Here is an 18,916-nt window from a genome sequence, read left to right as displayed (position 1 = left end):
CCATCTGAACCGTCCCCCCTGAAGTTTTCATTTGTGTTAATTTTCAGAAACTGTATTGTGCAATCCCAGGAGGGAAGGGTAAATAAGATGTTATCACACTATCTCGTGATCAGTCAAACCACCCTCTTATGTAATCACATGTATCCCCACCAACAACTGTACATGTAAGCTTTCTGTTTTAATCATCCTGTTCTTGCTTCTTCTGTGATGGCAGAAACGGTTAGTCTCTGTCTGAGAAAGGAAAAGTGGACACAGACTGTTGATGCTTCTACATAAAACAGATGCAAACACAGGGCAATTTAGCATATCTCAATTGCCAGCCAATAGGTCCTGTTGTGTCCATGACAGAGTGCGGCAGAAAACAGGCAATCTCTGCCCTTTGATTCTGCTATTGGTAAATCATTAGGACCTGGGCAGCAGCTGCAGCTGTTAGTAGTGGGTGGATTTAAAACACTTACCCCGCCTCCTCTCCCCCCCGCCCCTCCTTACCATCTGCAAGAAGAGCTCAGACACAAGCTGTGCCTCTGCCTGTTGCTCATCTGGTCTTTCGTATATATACACATGCATTTGCTACATCTGAATACCAGTTACTGAGTCCACAGGCAATCTACAGCCATGGTAAGTCACGGCTTCGAAGGCCAGACTTTGCTTTGCAAGTAATAGCTATGCTATTTGGAAAGGCGGAAAGGTTTAAGCCAGCTGCTCTATTGTACAAGAGGAGGGAGAAAAGAACAAAGCTTTATTCTTCAGTAATGACTAATGCAGGCAAACCTATAGGCAGCTGCTCCAGTATTAAGTGGGTGTTCACCAATGGGAATCTCTCGGGGGGGTGTTGTTGGGCTTCCCTTTCTGCAAAGCAGTTACAAATAGGAGTACTCTCCATTAACACTCCATCAGAGATGCAGCATTCACTGCAATCACTTTATCTTGTGAACCACATTGGTACACATTTATATAACACTGCTTGGTTCACTTATATACAGTCCCACTGACTCTTGCATAGAAAACCTTTGCATTTTTTTCCCAGATACATAGGGCCCGGGCTCTGGTACAGCTAAAGCAGGGATGCTGCAGGTTGGATTTGTATCTTATTAACAGAGCTCCATGGGATCCCAGACTTAGAACAACAGAAATTGCAGATCAGGGCTAAGGGGAATGGGCAGAGCACTACAATAGCAGAGGATGCTGCATGTCAGGGTTGAGATGCACTGCTCTGGTCACATTGGTCATTTACAGCCCTGCTAGCAATATATCTACCTCTAGCCAGTAATATTGACTTCTCACTTTCATAAGCACCAAGCAAACTCTAAAAGGAAATTGCTGGATTTGTGTATGTCTTTTTTTCTTCTTCTTCTTAAGGTTCACATGAAATTGAAAAGACTAGTCGAGTTGGTTTCTGTGCACCATTGTGTGTTGCAAGTCTGCTGTTTTGGACAAGAATAAACAACATGGCTGCTGGAAAATCCAGCAAAACATTTTAAGATTTATTAAATTAGCTGTAATGGGAAACACGTTTTAACCAGTGAGAGCATGTGGAAGGCATTAGCTAGCAGTACTGACAAAGAAGTAGCCTAGTGGGGCCAGACTTCAGGACAGACAATTAGGACACTTCTAATACTGTCCAAGGGGGAAAGGAGGCTGCACAGGAGCATTTGGGTTTAGAGAACTCAGGCAGCTTTGGTAAGTAGGAGGATGGCAAGTTTGTGTGCCTGTCATGACGGGAGGCAGTGGGAGGATTCAGAAGCTAAAGGTTACTAGGACCAAAGGCTATGCCCTATCCTATAGCAAGTTCTAGCCTTGATAAGGGAGACTGGCTTTAGTGTTTTGCCTCTTTGCCCAAACCTGCTATGGCCCCTCACCCTTTGTCTGGGGTACTCCCAATTGTTAAGCTAGGATTTAGAAAATCCCATAGCTTCATTACAGCCTTAATTCAATAGGGAAGTAAAGCTCCGTGCAGAAGCAGCTGGATTCAGAATCACAGGTGAAGGAGGGTGAACTGCCTAAGAACTGCCAGGCTCACATATACTGGTAGGCCAAGGGAAAGTCAGCCAGTCCTGTTGGAACAGGAACACGGTTCATTTCAGTATAGGCAGCTAGGACATACCTGCAGAACTGAGGACCTGTCATCCACCACAGTGCATTTTATGGTGATGTAGTTTCTGTTACTGCTGTTTTGTAAGAGACTTGCACAGTGGGGGACGGGAAGCATGGGTAAGGAGACCATAAGGGTCACATTCCCATAATAAAGGGAAAAGTACACCTGTACCCTGCTTAGTCATCACTAGCTTATCTTGTTTTCATCATAGTCCCTCCCCACTGTACCGCTTGCCTAGAAGCCTGACGCACGTCCATAGTGACAGAGTGACAAGACTATAAACCTGTTCGCAGCTGTTCAGGCATCCAGGTGTCTCTAGCCATTTTATAGCACACAAAGAGGAAAGCAATAGCCTAATCAGAGCCACACACTGGTCAGACAGTTCTTCCTCCGTTGTTGCAAGTCAGATTGGAGGAATCGTACTTGCACTTCTGCCTGGCAGCCTGGAGCCCTAACCACTAGATTACCGGGCAGCCAGAAAACATTTCAAAAAGTGTTGAAATAACCTAAGTGATTCTCCCCCTGCCTCACTCACAAACATGCAGCATATGGGATGTGTTAACAGCTTTTCCCTTCTAGCTAGTGTCTATGCCGCACAGGAGAAAGTGTCTGGTTCTGATGGCGTTATGGTAAGTCAGCTTCCACCCCGCTTTATCCTGGTTGCTAAGATACCTAGAATAAGCTTATCTAGAGATCACACAAAGGACATTGGCTGAGGTTTTACTGTGCTGAGCAGTGTTTACACTGCATCTTCAATAATAATAAAAAACAAATCCCTGCCTCAGATCACACAACAAAGCAGCCTGATGGGGGACAGGGCTGAAGTGAGCAACAGAAATACAGGGCTACCATTAAAAAGTAATGCTTCTGTGAGCAGGGAGAGTGTTTATAATTAGCTTGTTGGTAGACAGGTACGAGGAATGCTTTCACAAAATACATTTTGAATGTATCACACACTTAAATTGTACCTGACATTGATCTGTATCTCAAGAGAAGTTATGAAATAAATTCAGTAGCATCACATTTAACCTAGTGTTTCATCTTGCATTCTCTCTGATACAGTTTATCCATAGCCCATCCACTGGTTTTAACTTAAGTTTGGGTCTCACTATAGGGCACACATACCTGTACCTCATCATAACTGGTTAGTGGGTACATTTATGATAAATCCTGTCTAGCAGAGGATTATAGTGTGCCTTTGCCTACATGCATAATTACAGTCCAGTGTGCTTAAACACGGGCATTCAAAGCGTTTCCATACAGAATGGCTTGTGGAGCACAAAAACACCCCCCAAACACACACACACACAGAGAAACCCACAATACCAGAGAAATAGTATCTGCTCGGTGACCAGCCTTTTCGGCTCTGCATCCTCAGACTATCTGAATCAGAGAAAACCATGGTTCTATTTGGGCAGATGATTCAGAAAATAAATACTAGTATAATTGACCAAAGACTAAGACGACAGAGGGGAGTTTAGATTGAATAACACGCTCCAAGTAGCACACACAAAATGCACCATTTTAAGCGGCTATCAAAAGTTTGAGACTCTCTCAAGGCATCCTGGCTATTCAACATTTAAGATTCCACAGCTTACGTAAGTGTGTATATGCAATTCCAAAAATACATCAGCTTCAACCCCAGCAAAGCTAGGATTTTTAAAAGGCAAATTATAAAACAGAGCGTCATCTAATCTGCAAGGATTTGGGTTGCTGAAATAAGGCTCTGACACCAGCTCACCTATTGCTCCTGCCCTCTTCAATAGGCCCAGGATAGGTGCTATTGGGCAACTCCCACGTCTCCATTTAAGCTCATCTTAAACTGAAGCACGCTCCAGTTTATCTTGGCTGACTTACTCCACCCAAGCGTGATGTGTTATAAAACTGAGTCATGAAGAACGGCAGTATTATTATAAAAAACAGGAACAGCTCCAGCCAACAATAATGAAAGACAATGCAAAATAATCACTCCTCCCTCCAAATTTTGAGTCACAAATAGCCTCCCTTTATTTACTGGTTAGATGGAAGAGGCATTCTGAAACTTCTGCTGTAATGTAGGAGCATAATATGGAAAAGTTTAAGCACTGGTTTAATCTGACCAATCACAAAATGTTCCTCCCAAGATCCAAAGACACCCAGGGAGAGCAGAGTGGGGAAAGCAATCGCTTAAACATTAACAGAGCAATAAAATCTGTTACTATGAAATGGTTTTTCCATTCATGCAACTTTCCCTATACCCTCCTGGAAGGAACACACTGCAGTTTGGGTAGGATGGCATATTGCAGCCAGCTTTCAAAGTAAATAAATCTTGGTTAATTTGAGAATTCCCTCCCCTAACTCTGAAAGGGGCATTCTGTACCAAAGCTGCAATCTAGATAGATCCTTTTGTGGAGAGTGCTAGATTGCCTTTTCTTCCCTTCTGAAAATTTTTTAGTTACAAAGAACTCGTAAATATCTATCCCACTGGATAATTTAGTTTTAGTATTAGTTGAAGTTTAAAGTATACTTGTTTGGGAGCCTCTCAGCAGTACATAGAGATGGTTCACATCATACAGCCATCACTCATTTTAGCCCAGTTTGTAGTACATGGTGAAGGCAAGCTCAGCCCTGAAATGACTGGAGTGCTGCAGGTTGTGACCAATAAGCATTGGTAACCATAAAATAGCCTAAGGGGCTTAAGTTACTAGGTGGGTGCTTCAGCTCATAACAGAAGTAAGGAAATATACTGTATCTGTGCCTCACTGATTTGAGCACCCACTTTCTATTTACTCAGAGAAAGGAAGTCTTAGCTCTGCTCAAGCAAATGTCAACAGCCTGTGTCTTCGTCCATTCTTCTACTTTTTATCTCTCTCCTAGGCAGGAAAAGCCCACAGGTTGAGCACTGATGAGAGGGAGCAACTGCTGCCAAACCTAAAAGCTGTAGGGTGGAATGAGGTGGAAGGGAGAGATGCCATCTTCAAAGAGTTCCATTTCAAGGACTTCAGTCGGGTACAGAAATTGACACCTACATTCATACTGCCAGTGGTCTGCATGTCAGTTTAGGGATCCAACCCAGGAAGTTAATGCTCATTTTATTTAAACTGTTTTCATCTGTTCATAGATGTTTAGACCAGAAGGGAGCATTCTCATCTGTTCTGAACACCTGCATAACATAGGCCATAGAATCTAACCCAGTAATTCCTGTATCCAGTTCATAAGCTTCTGGCTGAGCTAGAGCATTGATTACTGAAGATATCCAACTACTCAACCAGATAGCCAGTCTGTTTTTTGCAGAACTTTTCCCACACAAAGAGGTGGACATCTGTGGAAATCTTAGACAAAGGCAATGTAGTGTTTTGTGTTTGCCTGAATTCCCAAAAAGGAAAGGAAGTTAATTCCATCAAGGATATGCCAACCATAAATGTGAGCCACCACTAGAGTTGGCTTACACCTAACTTGTCTTTTGTTCCTTCTGGACAGGCCTTTGGGTTCATGACCAGAGTCGCTCTGCAGGCAGAAAAACTGGACCACCACCCTGAATGGTTCAACGTTTACAGCAAGGTAAAAGAGGTAAAAGTGGGCATTTAGATCTCGTAACATGGAAGGTGCTTCAGGTTTAAGAATGGATAAACAGTATAACATTTTTTGTTTGTAGAACAATGGGATGCTGGGCCATGACTCAGGCCCTTAGGTGCTCTGCAATACAAATAAATAACACTTAGCAGTTCCTTCTGTTAAGAGTGAGGAGGTTGTTTACATGTAGTGAGGCAAAACATTTCTGCGCTCTGTCAGACAATTGTAGAAGTCATGCCTATCCTCAGTAATAGTATTGTAGTATCGCAATGAAGCTCTAGTAGTGGATCCAACTCACAAAAGTTGGAGTGCCATGAAGTTTGCACCCATCTCTTGTTTCTGCTGTCCCACTATTAGAGATTTTATGGGTACTGCTGGGGAAAACGTAATGGAAGTACTTAACACTGCTTCAGATAGACAACCATTTACAATGTTGGGATAAGTTTAGAATATGGCTGCTTTTTCCATCAACTGCAGGTATTTTTGTTTTGTTTTAGGTTCACATTATCCTGAGCACACATGAGTGTGCAGGCTTATCAGAGCGGGATATCAATTTGGCCAGTTTCATAGAGCAAGTTGCAGCTTCTCTGTCTTGAACAAGGCTGGGAGTACATAAGCCTGAATTGGCTGAACCGCCACCGTCTCCTCTCTCATTCTTAACACTGTAGTTAGAACCACTTGCCGGTTCCATGCAGTTCCTGATCCAGGCAGAAGACAATGCCGTGCTCAGCTCCTCTTCCACCACAGCTCAAAGTTTCAGAGGGAATAAGCTGTCCTAGTGTAAAAATACTTCCTACTTTTCAGTCACCAGGAGCAAAGTTGCCTTTTTTTTTTGATCTAGTGACCACCAGTGTAAAATTGCTTGACCCCTGGCACTTTTGGCATATCTGGTCTTTAGCAGAAGAGAGTAATATTATACAACTGTCAGTGCAAGCAGTTTGAGTTTACTGTTACCTAGACAGTTGTGTGCTTGCTTCTTACTTTACAATTATACTGTTGTTCTTTTTTTTCCTACAGTGAAGCCTATGTCCCCCGGTCTCGTCTGTTAGCAGACCAGTATCTGTAATGTGCAGTTTGGTTACATGTGTAAGCTTTGTTCAAATAGTATAATATCAGGTATGTAGGGTTACCTGTGTTGCAACCGGCCATAATACAGAGCTGGGAGCCAGGAATGTCAGCTGAAAATATCTAAGTGTTTACAATAAAGTTCTCATAACATATCAGTTGTCAGATTGACTGAACAAACTAAGTTGAAAAAACTAAGCAAGTTGTTCATATTTACTCTCTCTTCCCACTCCTATAATTCACTCCACATCTCTCCAGGTCATTGCACGGGGAAGGCTTCCTGAGGCATAACTAACTTCTGGAGCAGTTGCATGTGTTTTTATATGTCTGTACCTCAAAGTGAAGTGGTCAAAAAACTACAAAAAACAGGGTCCAGAAGGGGACATCATGAAACGGAGCTGATAAAGCTAGTAGTAATATTGTAGTAATATTCAATAATTCTAAATAGGGAAAGGTATCCTTGGCTCACAGGGTTTGAAGAGTCAGTATTCAAGATTGTACTGTAGGTGTGGTAGGACTTTGAAAAACAAGAGAACATGTAAAAGTGCACAGTGTAGTGTTAAGCATAAAGGCACTCTGCCTTTAAGCCAGATTATGATGAAAGCAGTTTGACTCTAAGGGTATGCCTACACAGCAATTAAATCCCGTGGCTGGCCCAGCTCACCTGACTCAGCCTGGAGGGGCTCCGGCTGCAGGGCTGTAAAACTGCTGTGTAGACATTCACGTTCAGGTGCTGCTGTCCAAGCTCTGGGACCCTGAGAGTGGGGGAGAGGCTTTTATTCCAGCACAGACTTCCCCTAAAAGGTATTTTGGCACTGTAGTACTGTCACCTCTCGTGGATGCAACATTTGATTTTGTCAAGGCAAAAACCACAAGATCAACATTCTAGGAGGAGCTCTAAAAGTGGCTGACTCAGGTCTAACCCTTATATTTGTCTAACGCCAGAATTCACTATAGAAAATCCACAGTTCCTTAATATAGCCTTCCTTTAATACCCTTAAACACCACATGTTAAGAGCAGTCAGAGTCAATGCCCTTATCTGGGCAGCAGGAAGAAAAGCAGTTGCAAAACTGTAATTCACATTAATGAACAGGAAACCACACCAATGCACAAGTAAGGAGCAGTGGCCTAGGCTATGTACCAGCACTGAAAAGACACCACTTCCCTGCAAAATCATGGCTGGATCACCAAGGATTCCGGCGAGTGGTTTAGAAAACCCTTCTTCAATAAATACAGTGGGCTTGGATAATTAAGTGAACCATTTTAATATAAAAAGGGCTCTCCACAACAACATTTTGCCATCTCTTCAATAATTTCAGTCTACAGAGTTTTAACCAGTAATAGGTGAGAGTGAATGTTACAGAATATCAAATGCTGCCCTGGAGGCTCCTTAAAAACAATGGGTGCATATTTAATGTGTGTCATATTCTCATTATATGTATTTTAATCTTTTTGAAAGTATCAAGAAAGCGCAGATGGAATCAATGGCTCAGCAGTATCCACTGCACCCTGACACTTCACATAGGATATAGTGTTCCTTTTGGCAAATAGAGGTCAAATATCTGCAAGCAGCTACCTTTCTTAGGAGCCCTTCACAGGCACATTAATTCCTCTCCACCCTGAAACATTGCCAGTGTTTAAATACCTTGTTTGGAAAACAAAAACAAAAACACACACACAAAAAACAGTTACAGGAAAATGGAATTTGATATTTTGGGAACCTCCTGCCCCTAGAAAGTACCATCAAGTTTCAGATTACAATCCACTCTGTAGAGTTTAAAACCCAGTAAATAATGTATTAATGTCACCATTTTCCTAAAAACAGTATGCATGATAAAGCAGATACAGATTCTATATTAAAATGACAAAGGCAAATAAAGACTGCATACTAGTAAAATACAGTGTGCAGAAGAGATTACATTTACAGTCTAGATCAAATGTACATAAAACATAGTCCAAGAGTCACAACCATTAACAGTAGGTGGAGCCCAGAATGGAGTACACCGAGACAAATAACTCTTCAAGTACATCAAAAAAAAAAATGAATTGAAACACTGATTTGTTAGCCCCATGTAATTCCTGGGGAAGAAGATGAGAAGGATTGGAGAGGGTTTTTTAGAACTGATTTTCCCTTTTTTTACGTCTGGGTTGGAAGTCAACTATCAAAATAGCTGGGAATTTATACAGAAGATCCCTTTCCAAAGCACAGTATCTTGTGAAAGATGTAGTGATCCTCAGATGGCAGGATGCTAATTAGTAGGTCCAATACATGTTGACTAAGTCAGCAAGACACAAATGGACTATCTGGCAATTTGAATTAACTGTTTCAAGAAGAGGCTGAAAAGAATTCTCTGAATAAATAGGTATGTGCCCACCTTATCTTACTGAAATCTGTAAGATGGCTAAGATGTACTGACTCAGAGTACAGAATAGTAGATATATTTTAAAAAGAGAATATCCTTGTCCACAGACTTTGAACCTAGCACTAAGCTTGCTTTAGCAATGGCTCGTAATTCACTCTCACTTTGCACAGCTACTGTGCGTTTCAGACGTGCTGAGTCACTTAGGCAGTTTGGATGCAAGCAAATCCAGTACTGGGGGCAAAGGGGGCCCTTCTTTAAGATTTACAGCCCCTCCCTTTTTTTTCTGGGAAGCATTGCATAATGCAACCACCTCTTTTGAGAGTTTGCATTTGAAGTGCCTAGAATATGCAGAAATGGCTCAAAAGAATGAGTATTGGAAAATGCACTCCACTCTAATTATAAGGCTCTATAGGGCTAACCACGCCAACGATTAGCATCAAAAGCTTTTCTAGTTTGTTCAGGGGGCTGCAACCATTTTACAAGACTACTCAATGCAGTCTGCATAAAAGACAAAGTAATGCAAAAAAGTAGGGAAGGTGGGGCTAATTCTTGATAGAGACCCTCTCCTTAGAACCCAAGACCTTCATACCTTCAATATTAATTAGATCTCACCATAACACCTCACGCTCAGCACTATATCAACACCTTTATAACACTGAAAACACTTGGCTCAATAAGACTATTAGATGGAGGGTGGAGTGTACTGTACCTGAGTCCAGTTTGCTACGGATTATTTTCAACATAGTACCATAAGGAGATGACCATGGCAACATCACAGTCAGCAGCTGATCCATCATACTCTTCGTGAAGTCTCAGGAAAAGCTAGAGCAGTGTCAAGGCACACTGGTGAATGCCCATTGAAAATGTGCCTTAAAAGAGAGTCAGTGCAAAGAGCAGACAGAAACCACTACTTTCTTTTACAAAAGTCATCTCTTCATATTAAACGATGGTGTAAAAAAAGTTAACTTTGGTGCCATATGTTTGCACATAAATCCCCAGCCATTACGCAGAGCAAGGCTCAACTGATTTCACTGCAGCATTTTAGGATAGTGCAAAACCTTCAAGTTACATACAATAAAATTATAATTTTGCTCTCCTCCGGAGTTGTGCAAGATACAACAGCATAGGTGGTAATTTAAAAGTTCTAGAACAAGAAGCAGGAGAGCAGTGATACTGTATAAAGTATAAAGACCTTCAGACTCTTTTCCTTATCCTACCCGTTTGGTTTAAAATGAATTTTCTACTTCTATTGCAATTTATACAAGACTCAGGAAGAGTTGCTTATATTAAGAAAGTCATCCAAAGTCATCCAAAGAAATTACTATTTATAAATTGACAACTGTATCTAACTGGATCTCCGTATGTAGAGAATTCAAAGACTGGATTGGTGAATCAATAAAAGGAAAGACGATCATGTTCAGAGTTAGCAAGATATAATCCCCCATGACACAATTTGGTAAACACAGTAGTTAGCAGTATGGTTGGAGGAGTCACTGAATACTTGTGTTCAATTCACTTTCTACCTCCAACTTCTGGGGAGGTTGCCTCAGTGTCTCTATGTTTCAAACAATTACAGAGAACCCAAATCCTAGTGGGGCATTCACTATAAAAAGATCCACAGCTTTTCTTCCAGGAAAAGAAATGGTACAGAACAAACAAAGACAGAATACCTGAGGAGTTAGGGGGTTGTGGAATGGACATTCAATTGCCATAACAATGCCATTCCACCCAAGCTTTTAGGACTAGTCTTGGTAGCTAACTAAGGCGATACAATAGAAAAAATAAACCTAAACCAACTATTGAGAAGTGACAAAGGCAGTTTAAATTACTCAAAAGTTGATTTCAGAAAGTAGAGGGATGAGACAAAGAGAAAGGGGAGGAAAGTTCAGTAGAGAAAGCTGCTCCCTGCATTTGCAGGATCAAAGACAGTAGCTTAGTATAATCTCCTTCCTCCAGGAATTCAGAATACCACCTCAGAGCTGGCTGGCAAAGTACCAGTTACTACATTCAAGAGTGTCCAGGAGAACCGTTCATGTGTTTGTCACTGGAAGGGATGTCTGTGCTATAGAGGCAGTCCAAGTATGCATGAGAAATCTCTGATACCATGTTCCTGTCTGGGATGGACTGCGCCATTCCATAGATGGCACCCTATGGTTAAATAAACAAACAAACAAAAAATTACTAAACACGAAAACTTTCCCAACAGGGATGTGTGAATTTGGAGATTTAATCATTTCAATCCAACTTCACTCTTATTGTACAGGGTTCTCCTTACCATGCCAGTGGTCTTGGCTTTAGGGTCCTTCATGATCTCTAAGACACAGTCTCTGACATCCTCCAAGAATTGTTCTGCAATGCCAGGTTTTGTGTGCAGCTGCGTAATGCAGAGATGGATGCTAAAAGCAAAGGGGAGAAGAAAGATAAGCCATTTCACAACGGAAAGGGCAGAAAACTATTCCTTACATTTTCAGAGTAACTAGGAGGGTTTAAGTCATGCTACTCCCCTTGGCTGATGAGGCCTCTCTGAAAATTTAAGGTATAACCTGTTGGGTCTGCCAGCACCCATACTTAGGTGTTCTAAATAATCAGGCTGATTGATTTTAAAAAAGGAAAAAGCACATAACTCACTGCTATTGCCCCTTCAAATATAATAAATCCAGGGAGTTTCCCGGACTTTTGAAAGCTGAGCCCTTCTTTACAGAAATGGCAGTCACACCTCCCTTTGCAACCTCATCACATGTTAAAGACCCACGCATCTTAATACATGTAACTATAACATCCCACCCTTCTCTAGCTAATCTTTCATCCTTCCTCTCAACACACACACTTTAGGAAATGTTTGTGTGGATCTTCATAATGTATTTCCCTCTACTTTCTTACATACTTTGAAATATTTTAAAATCTCAACTCGGATAACTATTATTAGTATCTGAGCTAACACCCATTGAAATGAATGGGGCAGCTCACACCTCAGAGCTATTGTTTCAGCTTCTCTACAATCTCACCTCTATCATAGGCTCATGTTTTGAAGGTTTTCTTTAAAAGTGATTTTTTTTTTTTAATTGCAAACTGAGAATCTGGAGAACAAGTGAGATGTCTGTCCTTGCCTCCCCCCTCAGGTAATGCTTCACATCCTCGAGGGGCATGTGCCCCACCCTTTGGGAAATACTCACCAAGTTCTAGCAGATTGTTGTATGTAATTAACTTTTAACACAAGCTCCCTCAAATGCTCTGTAATTAGTGTGCATTTTCACTAGGAAGTGTGTACTTACCTTGTGTTAGCCAATACATGCTAACTAACGTGAGACAGAATTCTAGCAAGGACAAGAAAGTTTGTAGTTTTCACACATTAGCAGGTTGAGGTGAAGAGTAGTAGAAAGCCCAGCGTTTTCCTTGACCTAACTCATGTTCGAGCTATGAACTGCCTTAGCTTCCTTAAGATTTTAATGTCCATGCTTTGATGAGCAGTGAGGACAAGGCCTAAATGTAAGTTGTCAGCAGATGTGCATAACCAACTCTTGACAAAGCAAGAGGGGCCATTTCATAAATAGGACATAAAAAGCAACCATTTTGTTTACTTGGGCTATGCAGACAGTTCAAACACAGTAGGCTAAATGGGAATATTTACATATTGTAGAAATCCACAAAATTTTGCAACTTTCTAGGCTTCCAGAAAACTCTAGGGACTAGTATAATTTAGGTTCCCCTCCAACTTTGCACCTCAGTGTGGTTTTTTCTCTGTATTGTGCAGTTTGTATGGTTGTGCTTGTTTTTTTTATGAACACATTTTAGAAGTCTGCTTTCAGAGACTCTTGGCTAAGGACTATAGACAACTACAATCTCCTGAAAACCAGAGATCTCTCTCAACAGACAGTCAACATGGTGTAGAGACACATACATGTGACTGAGTTTCAAGAACTCTGAAATTCTAATCCAGACTGCCATTGACTCACTGTGCGGCCTTGGGTAGCCACATAACCTCTCTGACTTGATTCTCACCATCTGTACAGTGAGGGTACTACTTATCTACCTTCTGCACAGGGATGTTGGGAGAACTGGCTATAAGAAGTGCTGTAAAGTTGCTCTTCTTGGATCTAAAGGCATTTCTTGACCACAGGTGTATTTGTCCATCTGCTAGGCTTCAATTGGCCTAAATTAATAGTTCCCATTTTGGCAGTCAACTCACCTTGACGGGAACTGCAGGACATTTAAGTTCCATCCTCTAGTGCTTAACAAATTTGACAGCCGATAGATGTCAAAAACATCTGATCCAATAGAGATGACAGACACCTCAGGTTTCCCAAAGATTTGGATGTTGTCAATTTTCCGCAACCTTGAAACAGTTAAAAGTGATTTATTTTCTCAATAGTAATAGAAGAAAACTATTTTGTAGGCCTTCTCAGGTCCAGAGGGAGGGAATTCCATAGTGCTGAAGCCATAGAGTGAAAGATACAGATAGTATCCATGGCACCAAATCCCTCAGGAATGGGTAACGGTTCAGGGAGTCAGTATGTAACTAGGGACACAGCCTGTTAGCCTAAACTTAACCTATGCCCACAAAAGGTAGATTTAGTGATCTACATTATCAAGTGCTGCTAATAAATCCACTAGAATAGAACCAAGATTATCCAAACCCCGCTTATCCAAAACAATTATGTTTCCCAAGAGTCTCAGGTACATAACAATGACTATCTCCCTGCCACTTCTTGTGAGGGAAAATGAACTTGTGTATTTACGATGTTTACTGAAGGGCAAACATTTCTCTCCCTCCCTCCCCCTGCCCAAGCTTTCTTATAGGGGAGCCAATTCACTATGGAAGTTACATGTTATGGTGAGACAGGAACAACTTGGTCACTCAATAGACACCCATGGGATGGTTACTGGTGCAAGACATTAATTTCTCGAAAATTTAAACCTTTCATTTAAAAAAATTTAGCTCAAATGATTAACAGCAACCTGCTGAACAAAGATGCCGTTATTTTCCTCTTGTAAGTGTACAGACAGCTTTAATGCCTGTGCTTGCTGCTCATCGCTCTGCCAAAAGCAACAGAACAAATCCTAGGGTAGCAACAAAACTGTCGAGAATTACACGGCTGCTGCTGTTGCAGCTAACCCCTCAGGAAAGCTATGAGACCAACAATTAAGAGCACTCAGACAAATAGAGGCTGCAAAGAGTGGGGTAGCAAAAAGCACAAGCCCTTTGGGGTCAAAAAGCACCAAGATTGTCTTCAGAGAAAACAGCTGCTCCTTCTTTCAACCAGTGGAGTGGAAAGTTTCACATTTCATAACCCATTAGCTAGTGGCTGATACAAAAGACAACACCCCCAAAGCAAGGTTCAGGGACAGCAGTTTGGTAGAAATTCCTACACCTTTTCCCCTCCTCCCACCCCAAACTGTAAGTTGCAGGAAAGGGTTGTGAATGAACCAAGGCATTATTGCTAACTTTGCTATCAGAGACCTGGTCCCCTCCTCACCCTCATCCTTTGCATGAACTTATGGCTAGTCGGTGTTTGGATAAGCCCACACCATATCGAGTAACACTGGACTTTGGGCTCTAGCTTCTTCAGTGTGTGAGTAGGAGCTAAAGAACTTTGGGAGGGGTTCTATGTTCAAATTCCAGAAAGGGTCGAGAGGAATGACAAAAAATAAAGCCAAAATATATACCCTGATTCAATGAACCGTGCAGTACTAATGATCTTCTTAGTAGCCTCAACATAACCGTCTTCTCCCATGTACATCATGGTTGCCCAGCAAGCTGCAATGATGCCACCAGGCCTGGAGCCAGCAATGGTGGGGGAGGCATAGATGCCCCCTTGCCAGTCAGGGGCAACAAAGAATTGATAGTGCCTGTATTTCTTGTCACTGTACAATATCACTGAAGAGCCTTTTGGGGCATAGCCATACTGCAAGAGACACACGACAGGCAAAGAGTATGTATGAGCATGTACACAGGTAAAAGACTACAGATAAATGCAAGCTCACATTAGATAAACACTGGCATCCACATTCCCACCCTTTCTCATGTCCTGAAGTATCCAAATATAGAAACAGTTCATTTTAACACCTCCCCTTCCCCTGCCTTTCCTGGATATCAATGCTACTTTATGGTACAGTGGTGCACCAGAAAAATTTTGACAAGCTATGGCAGAGATCCAATCACTCAGGCTACCTGGGGAGAAATGCCAAAGCATAGCAGGAAGGAATCAACTTATTCTTTGAACCATGATTTTATATCTTCCTCTTATTTAGTACACAGCTATAGTATTATGGGGTCATAAAATTGTCCATTCTCATTCTACCTGTTGAATTTACAAGATATGAGAAGATAAATATAGAAAAATATATTAAGTACAAGTACTCGATGGACAAAGAAGAGTTTCAGAGGACAAAGAAGAGTTTAAATCCAGCTTCAACACAAAGTACACAGAATAATGAGATACTGCATAAAACAGAATTTCCTCTCTTTATCCTAAATGGACTGCTCTTTATTTTCATTGATGGTTTCTTTGTGTGCTAAGGAACAGGGCTAAAAAGGGGACTAAACAACACTTACTGTACCCATCATGAAGCACATCTTTTCTGAACTGCAGCAGTGAATCTGAGATGTTCTTACCTGCTTTGGAATTTGGGTCCATAAGAAAAACGGGACGTTTAAATAGATACTGTTGCAATACAGTATGATTGGACCACACCCAGGCAGAAAAATGTTACTCCAGATGCCTGAAATCAACCCCTAACGCCAGCAAGGTGCTCATGCACATGCATTGGTTCCCTGGCAGTTCCCACAGCCACACGCAATTTTATTCCTGTTGTATTTCTGCCACATCCTCCTCGTAGCTCAACTGTAGTGGAATGCAATGGAAGTAATACAAAGTGCTTTAGGAATGCTAAAGACAGGGTTGACATCAGAACTCTTCCTTGGATGTCCATTACGGAAGGCCTGGCTACTCCACTTTTAAACAGTAACTGTCTCCTATAATTTCCTACAGAAAGTGGATCTGGTGCAAGCAATACCACTGAATTAGATAGATGCCCCCAACTGCTTCCCCTTCTCACCTTGTGGGTATCTGCAGAAATGCTAGTCACACCTTCCACACGGAAGTCAAATGGATGCTGTAGCGGAAATCCTGCCTTCTGCATGAAAGCAATGAGGAAGCCACCCAGACAGGCATCCACATGGAAGGGGATTCTATACTTCAGTGCCAGCTAAACACAGACAAGAGGTTCTAGTTAGTTACTCAAGCAAAATCAAAGAGATAAATGTAATGGCGTTCTTGGGACAGTTGAGTTAATTTGATATTTCACATTTGAGACAGTGTTTGGACTCTCCAGAACGGTCCAGAAAGCATTACTACATCAATTCTCAAGTAGTAGAGCACTTGGTGAGGGGTCCAGAAGATCTGGCTGACCATATGATGTTGTTTCTCTTGCTTCTAGATTTAAAAATCCATTATGAGACTGCTAAAAATGTATTACATGTCCTGTTATTGACACAGGAATGTAATGTGACTTGAATGGGAGGAGGTGTCCACGATACACTATTAAGGCATGGTCCACATTAAGAAAAACAAAGTTAGAGTGCCCCTGATTTGTAACACTAAAAATAAAGTGCAATATAAATCAAAAATGTATCTAATATTCTCTCCTCCCACCACTCAGCTATGAGCCCACTTAAAGGTATTTCTAAACCCTTTGATTTCCCTCCCCCCCAGTGGTTTTCTAATCATATTTATTTAAATGAAACTGTTTCTCCTCTACCCCAACTAATCCTCCTGCTGCTCTCCCCACACTTGGTCCTGCAGTGAAGAAGTCTAGTGCCAAACAACTGTGAAATAGCCTATGACAATAAAGCATCTTCAGCAACAGAAGAAGGAAGATACAAGAGACTGGCAGTGTATTCCATTTTTGAAGACAGAAGCATGCATTTAAAATTTGCCGTTTTGCAAGAATCTTCATCAGCATGACATATCACTTTCTGAAACAGCTCAAGTTTTAAACAACATTGACCAGCCAATTTTACAACAATGGCCAGTTGTCATTTCAAATACTTAAATCCTACACTCTTCGGGCAAGTTTTAAATGAATATGTAATAAATTACACTAAAACCTGACAATCTGATACTCCCCACCCCGCCCCAAACTGCTTCCCAATCTCATCCCTGTTGATTAGCAGCTGATCTGCTTCAAAACAGTTGCCATATTTCCCACTAGCTTGTTGCTCCTTCTGCCAGATTCATTCAGCAGTGTCACAATTCTGCATTTACATCCTTTTCTACACAGGAAACACTTGCCCAGGATACTCAAGTCTTATTTAACCCCTCTTCCCTTCCAACCCCACATTTCAAGGGGTACTCTACCTTTGCCACCTCCGCAATTGGGTCCATAACTCCATGGGGAAACTGGGGAGCTGAACAGGCCAGCATAGCAGTGTTCTTTGAAATTGCCCTTCTCATTGCCTGAAGGTTTAAAGAGAGAAGATAATCACACACCAGTTTCCAATTTCCACCCTGCCAAAAAAATGAAGCTACTAGATTAAGATAAACCAAAACACAAGAGCCTATGAACAGTGTATATAGGAAGAGCTTTGTGCACAGGCTGTAGATGGGGTGTTCATTTCTGCTTTCTGTAAGAACTCTCACTACAGTCGTCTGTATCCTGTCACTTCCATTTCACAACTGTTGCAATGAAGTAGCGCACTCAGCACTTCAATTACAGACGTAGGAGACCAATTAAGTCCATTAACCCAGCCCCTGCAAGTTCAAGATTATATCCCAGGTTTTCTAATATTTTGTCTGAAACGCAATTGAAAGTGCTTCTGCAGTGCCTAGACACAAGAGTATATTCAATTCTAAATTAAGGTGCTAGGTCAAAGGAACAGTTTAAATCTAAATTGTTTACAGCATACCCAGTGTAGAATGCAACAACAATTATTTCTGCTGCAGTTTTATTTGCTGTTTCTGATAAGCACTGTTCATCACCACCATCTCTATCAACCCATCCCCAATAGGCAGAACACTGCTATTTCAGGAACACTGCTGAAAGTTTTCCGCAGAAGAGGTGTCTAGTGCTGTCTAAGAGCAATACCTGAACATCCACTTGCATGGTCTTGGTCAACGGTATGTGCACAATCTTCAGTCCAAAATAATGAGCTGCTTTATCGAATGCTGCATGAACACTCAATGGAACCAGTCTGAAAAGAAGGAAAGGCAATACTTCAACCAAGAAATGTTAAGGTTGAATTTGAATACCTATCCAGGTGCAAGCCAAAATTCACACAGCAGGCATTTTTATACCTTATCCCTTGCAGGCAGGATACTCAGCCTATTGGCATGATTTAAAAAACAACCACCACCAGGAAATGCAGGCCAAAGATTATTTTGGGCACACAGGCCCTGTGCTTTTCTAACTAAAATATACAATGTTCCACCATTCACTTCAAACTTTAAAGGGATAGTTAGAGAAAACTGCTTCAAAAAAAACTATTTCTCTTTTTATTGACTTGTATGAAGTAAATACAAAACTCATAATTCTCCAGCTCTTTATTTTAAAGTTCTCTTATCTCTTCCAAAATGAAGTCCTGTTTATAAAAAGTGTTGAAAATTGTGCAATGTCACTGAGGTTTGCTCTGCAGGATCACATCAAAATACAAACACGTGGGGATGCAAGTACACCAAAGGAAAGTAACATGCAATCTATAGTAAGTCCAATAGATGGCAGTGACTGAAGGCTCAAAAAGATTAACCAAAGATTAATTAACTTGGATTCATGATGCTTCACAGTTGTTTAGCAATCTGCAACAATGTTAGGAAGAGAGCTCCTTCCTTCAGGCTTAGAAATTTG

The 18,916-nt window shown here is 41.4% G+C and overlaps 2 protein-coding genes across 7 annotated transcripts in view; one reads left to right on the top strand and one right to left on the bottom strand.

Annotated features, from left to right (window-relative positions):
• Window positions 1-498: 498 nt before the first annotated feature.
• PCBD1 (pterin-4 alpha-carbinolamine dehydratase 1) lies at window positions 499-6,867 on the top strand. Of its 2 annotated transcripts, none has more exons than XM_030569785.1 (4): window positions 499-618; window positions 4,952-5,083; window positions 5,555-5,635; window positions 6,145-6,867. In XM_030569785.1, the coding sequence occupies exons 1-4, from the start codon at window positions 616-618 to the stop codon at window positions 6,241-6,243; spliced, it is 315 nt and encodes a 104-aa protein (XP_030425645.1). In that variant the 5' UTR covers window positions 499-615; the 3' UTR covers window positions 6,244-6,867. The 2 variants fall into 2 exon arrangements, with proteins under 2 accessions (XP_030425645.1, XP_030425643.1); XM_030569783.1 differs by having other exon boundaries at window positions 5,555-5,644.
• A 2,494-nt stretch (window positions 6,868-9,361) lies between these two features.
• SGPL1 (sphingosine-1-phosphate lyase 1) overlaps window positions 9,362-18,916 on the bottom strand; it is a 69,063-nt gene continuing 59,508 nt past the window's right edge. For all 5 annotated transcript variants that reach the window (XM_030569973.1, XM_030569972.1, XM_030569975.1 and 2 more), the window contains 7 exons: window positions 18,161-18,266; window positions 17,434-17,532; window positions 16,133-16,282; window positions 14,741-14,979; window positions 13,263-13,409; window positions 11,352-11,472; window positions 9,362-11,224 (listed from right to left, as the gene is read on the bottom strand). In XM_030569973.1, the coding sequence (XP_030425833.1) occupies window positions 11,084-11,224; window positions 11,352-11,472; window positions 13,263-13,409; window positions 14,741-14,979; window positions 16,133-16,282; window positions 17,434-17,532; window positions 18,161-18,266 (1,003 nt within the window). In that variant the 3' untranslated portion in view covers window positions 9,362-11,083. The remainder of the gene's footprint in view (window positions 11,225-11,351; window positions 11,473-13,262; window positions 13,410-14,740; window positions 14,980-16,132; window positions 16,283-17,433; window positions 17,533-18,160; window positions 18,267-18,916) is intronic.

The sequence above is a fragment of the Gopherus evgoodei genome, chromosome 7 (assembly GCF_007399415.2).
Source record: "Gopherus evgoodei ecotype Sinaloan lineage chromosome 7, rGopEvg1_v1.p, whole genome shotgun sequence".
Lineage (NCBI taxonomy): Eukaryota > Metazoa > Chordata > Testudines > Testudinidae > Gopherus > Gopherus evgoodei.
This window is presented reverse-complemented; position numbering and strand designations above follow the sequence as displayed.

What these genes read in the sequence shown, in the direction of transcription:
- PCBD1 (XM_030569783.1), top strand. An exon ending in ATTTCAAGGACTTCAGTCGG is followed by an intron (nt 5,084 to 5,554) that starts GTACAGAAATTG and finishes CCTTCTGGACAG; the next exon opens with GCCTTTGGGTTCATGACCAG. An exon ending in TTTACAGCAAGGTAAAAGAG is followed by an intron (nt 5,645 to 6,144) that starts GTAAAAGTGGGC and finishes GTTTTGTTTTAG; the next exon opens with GTTCACATTATCCTGAGCAC.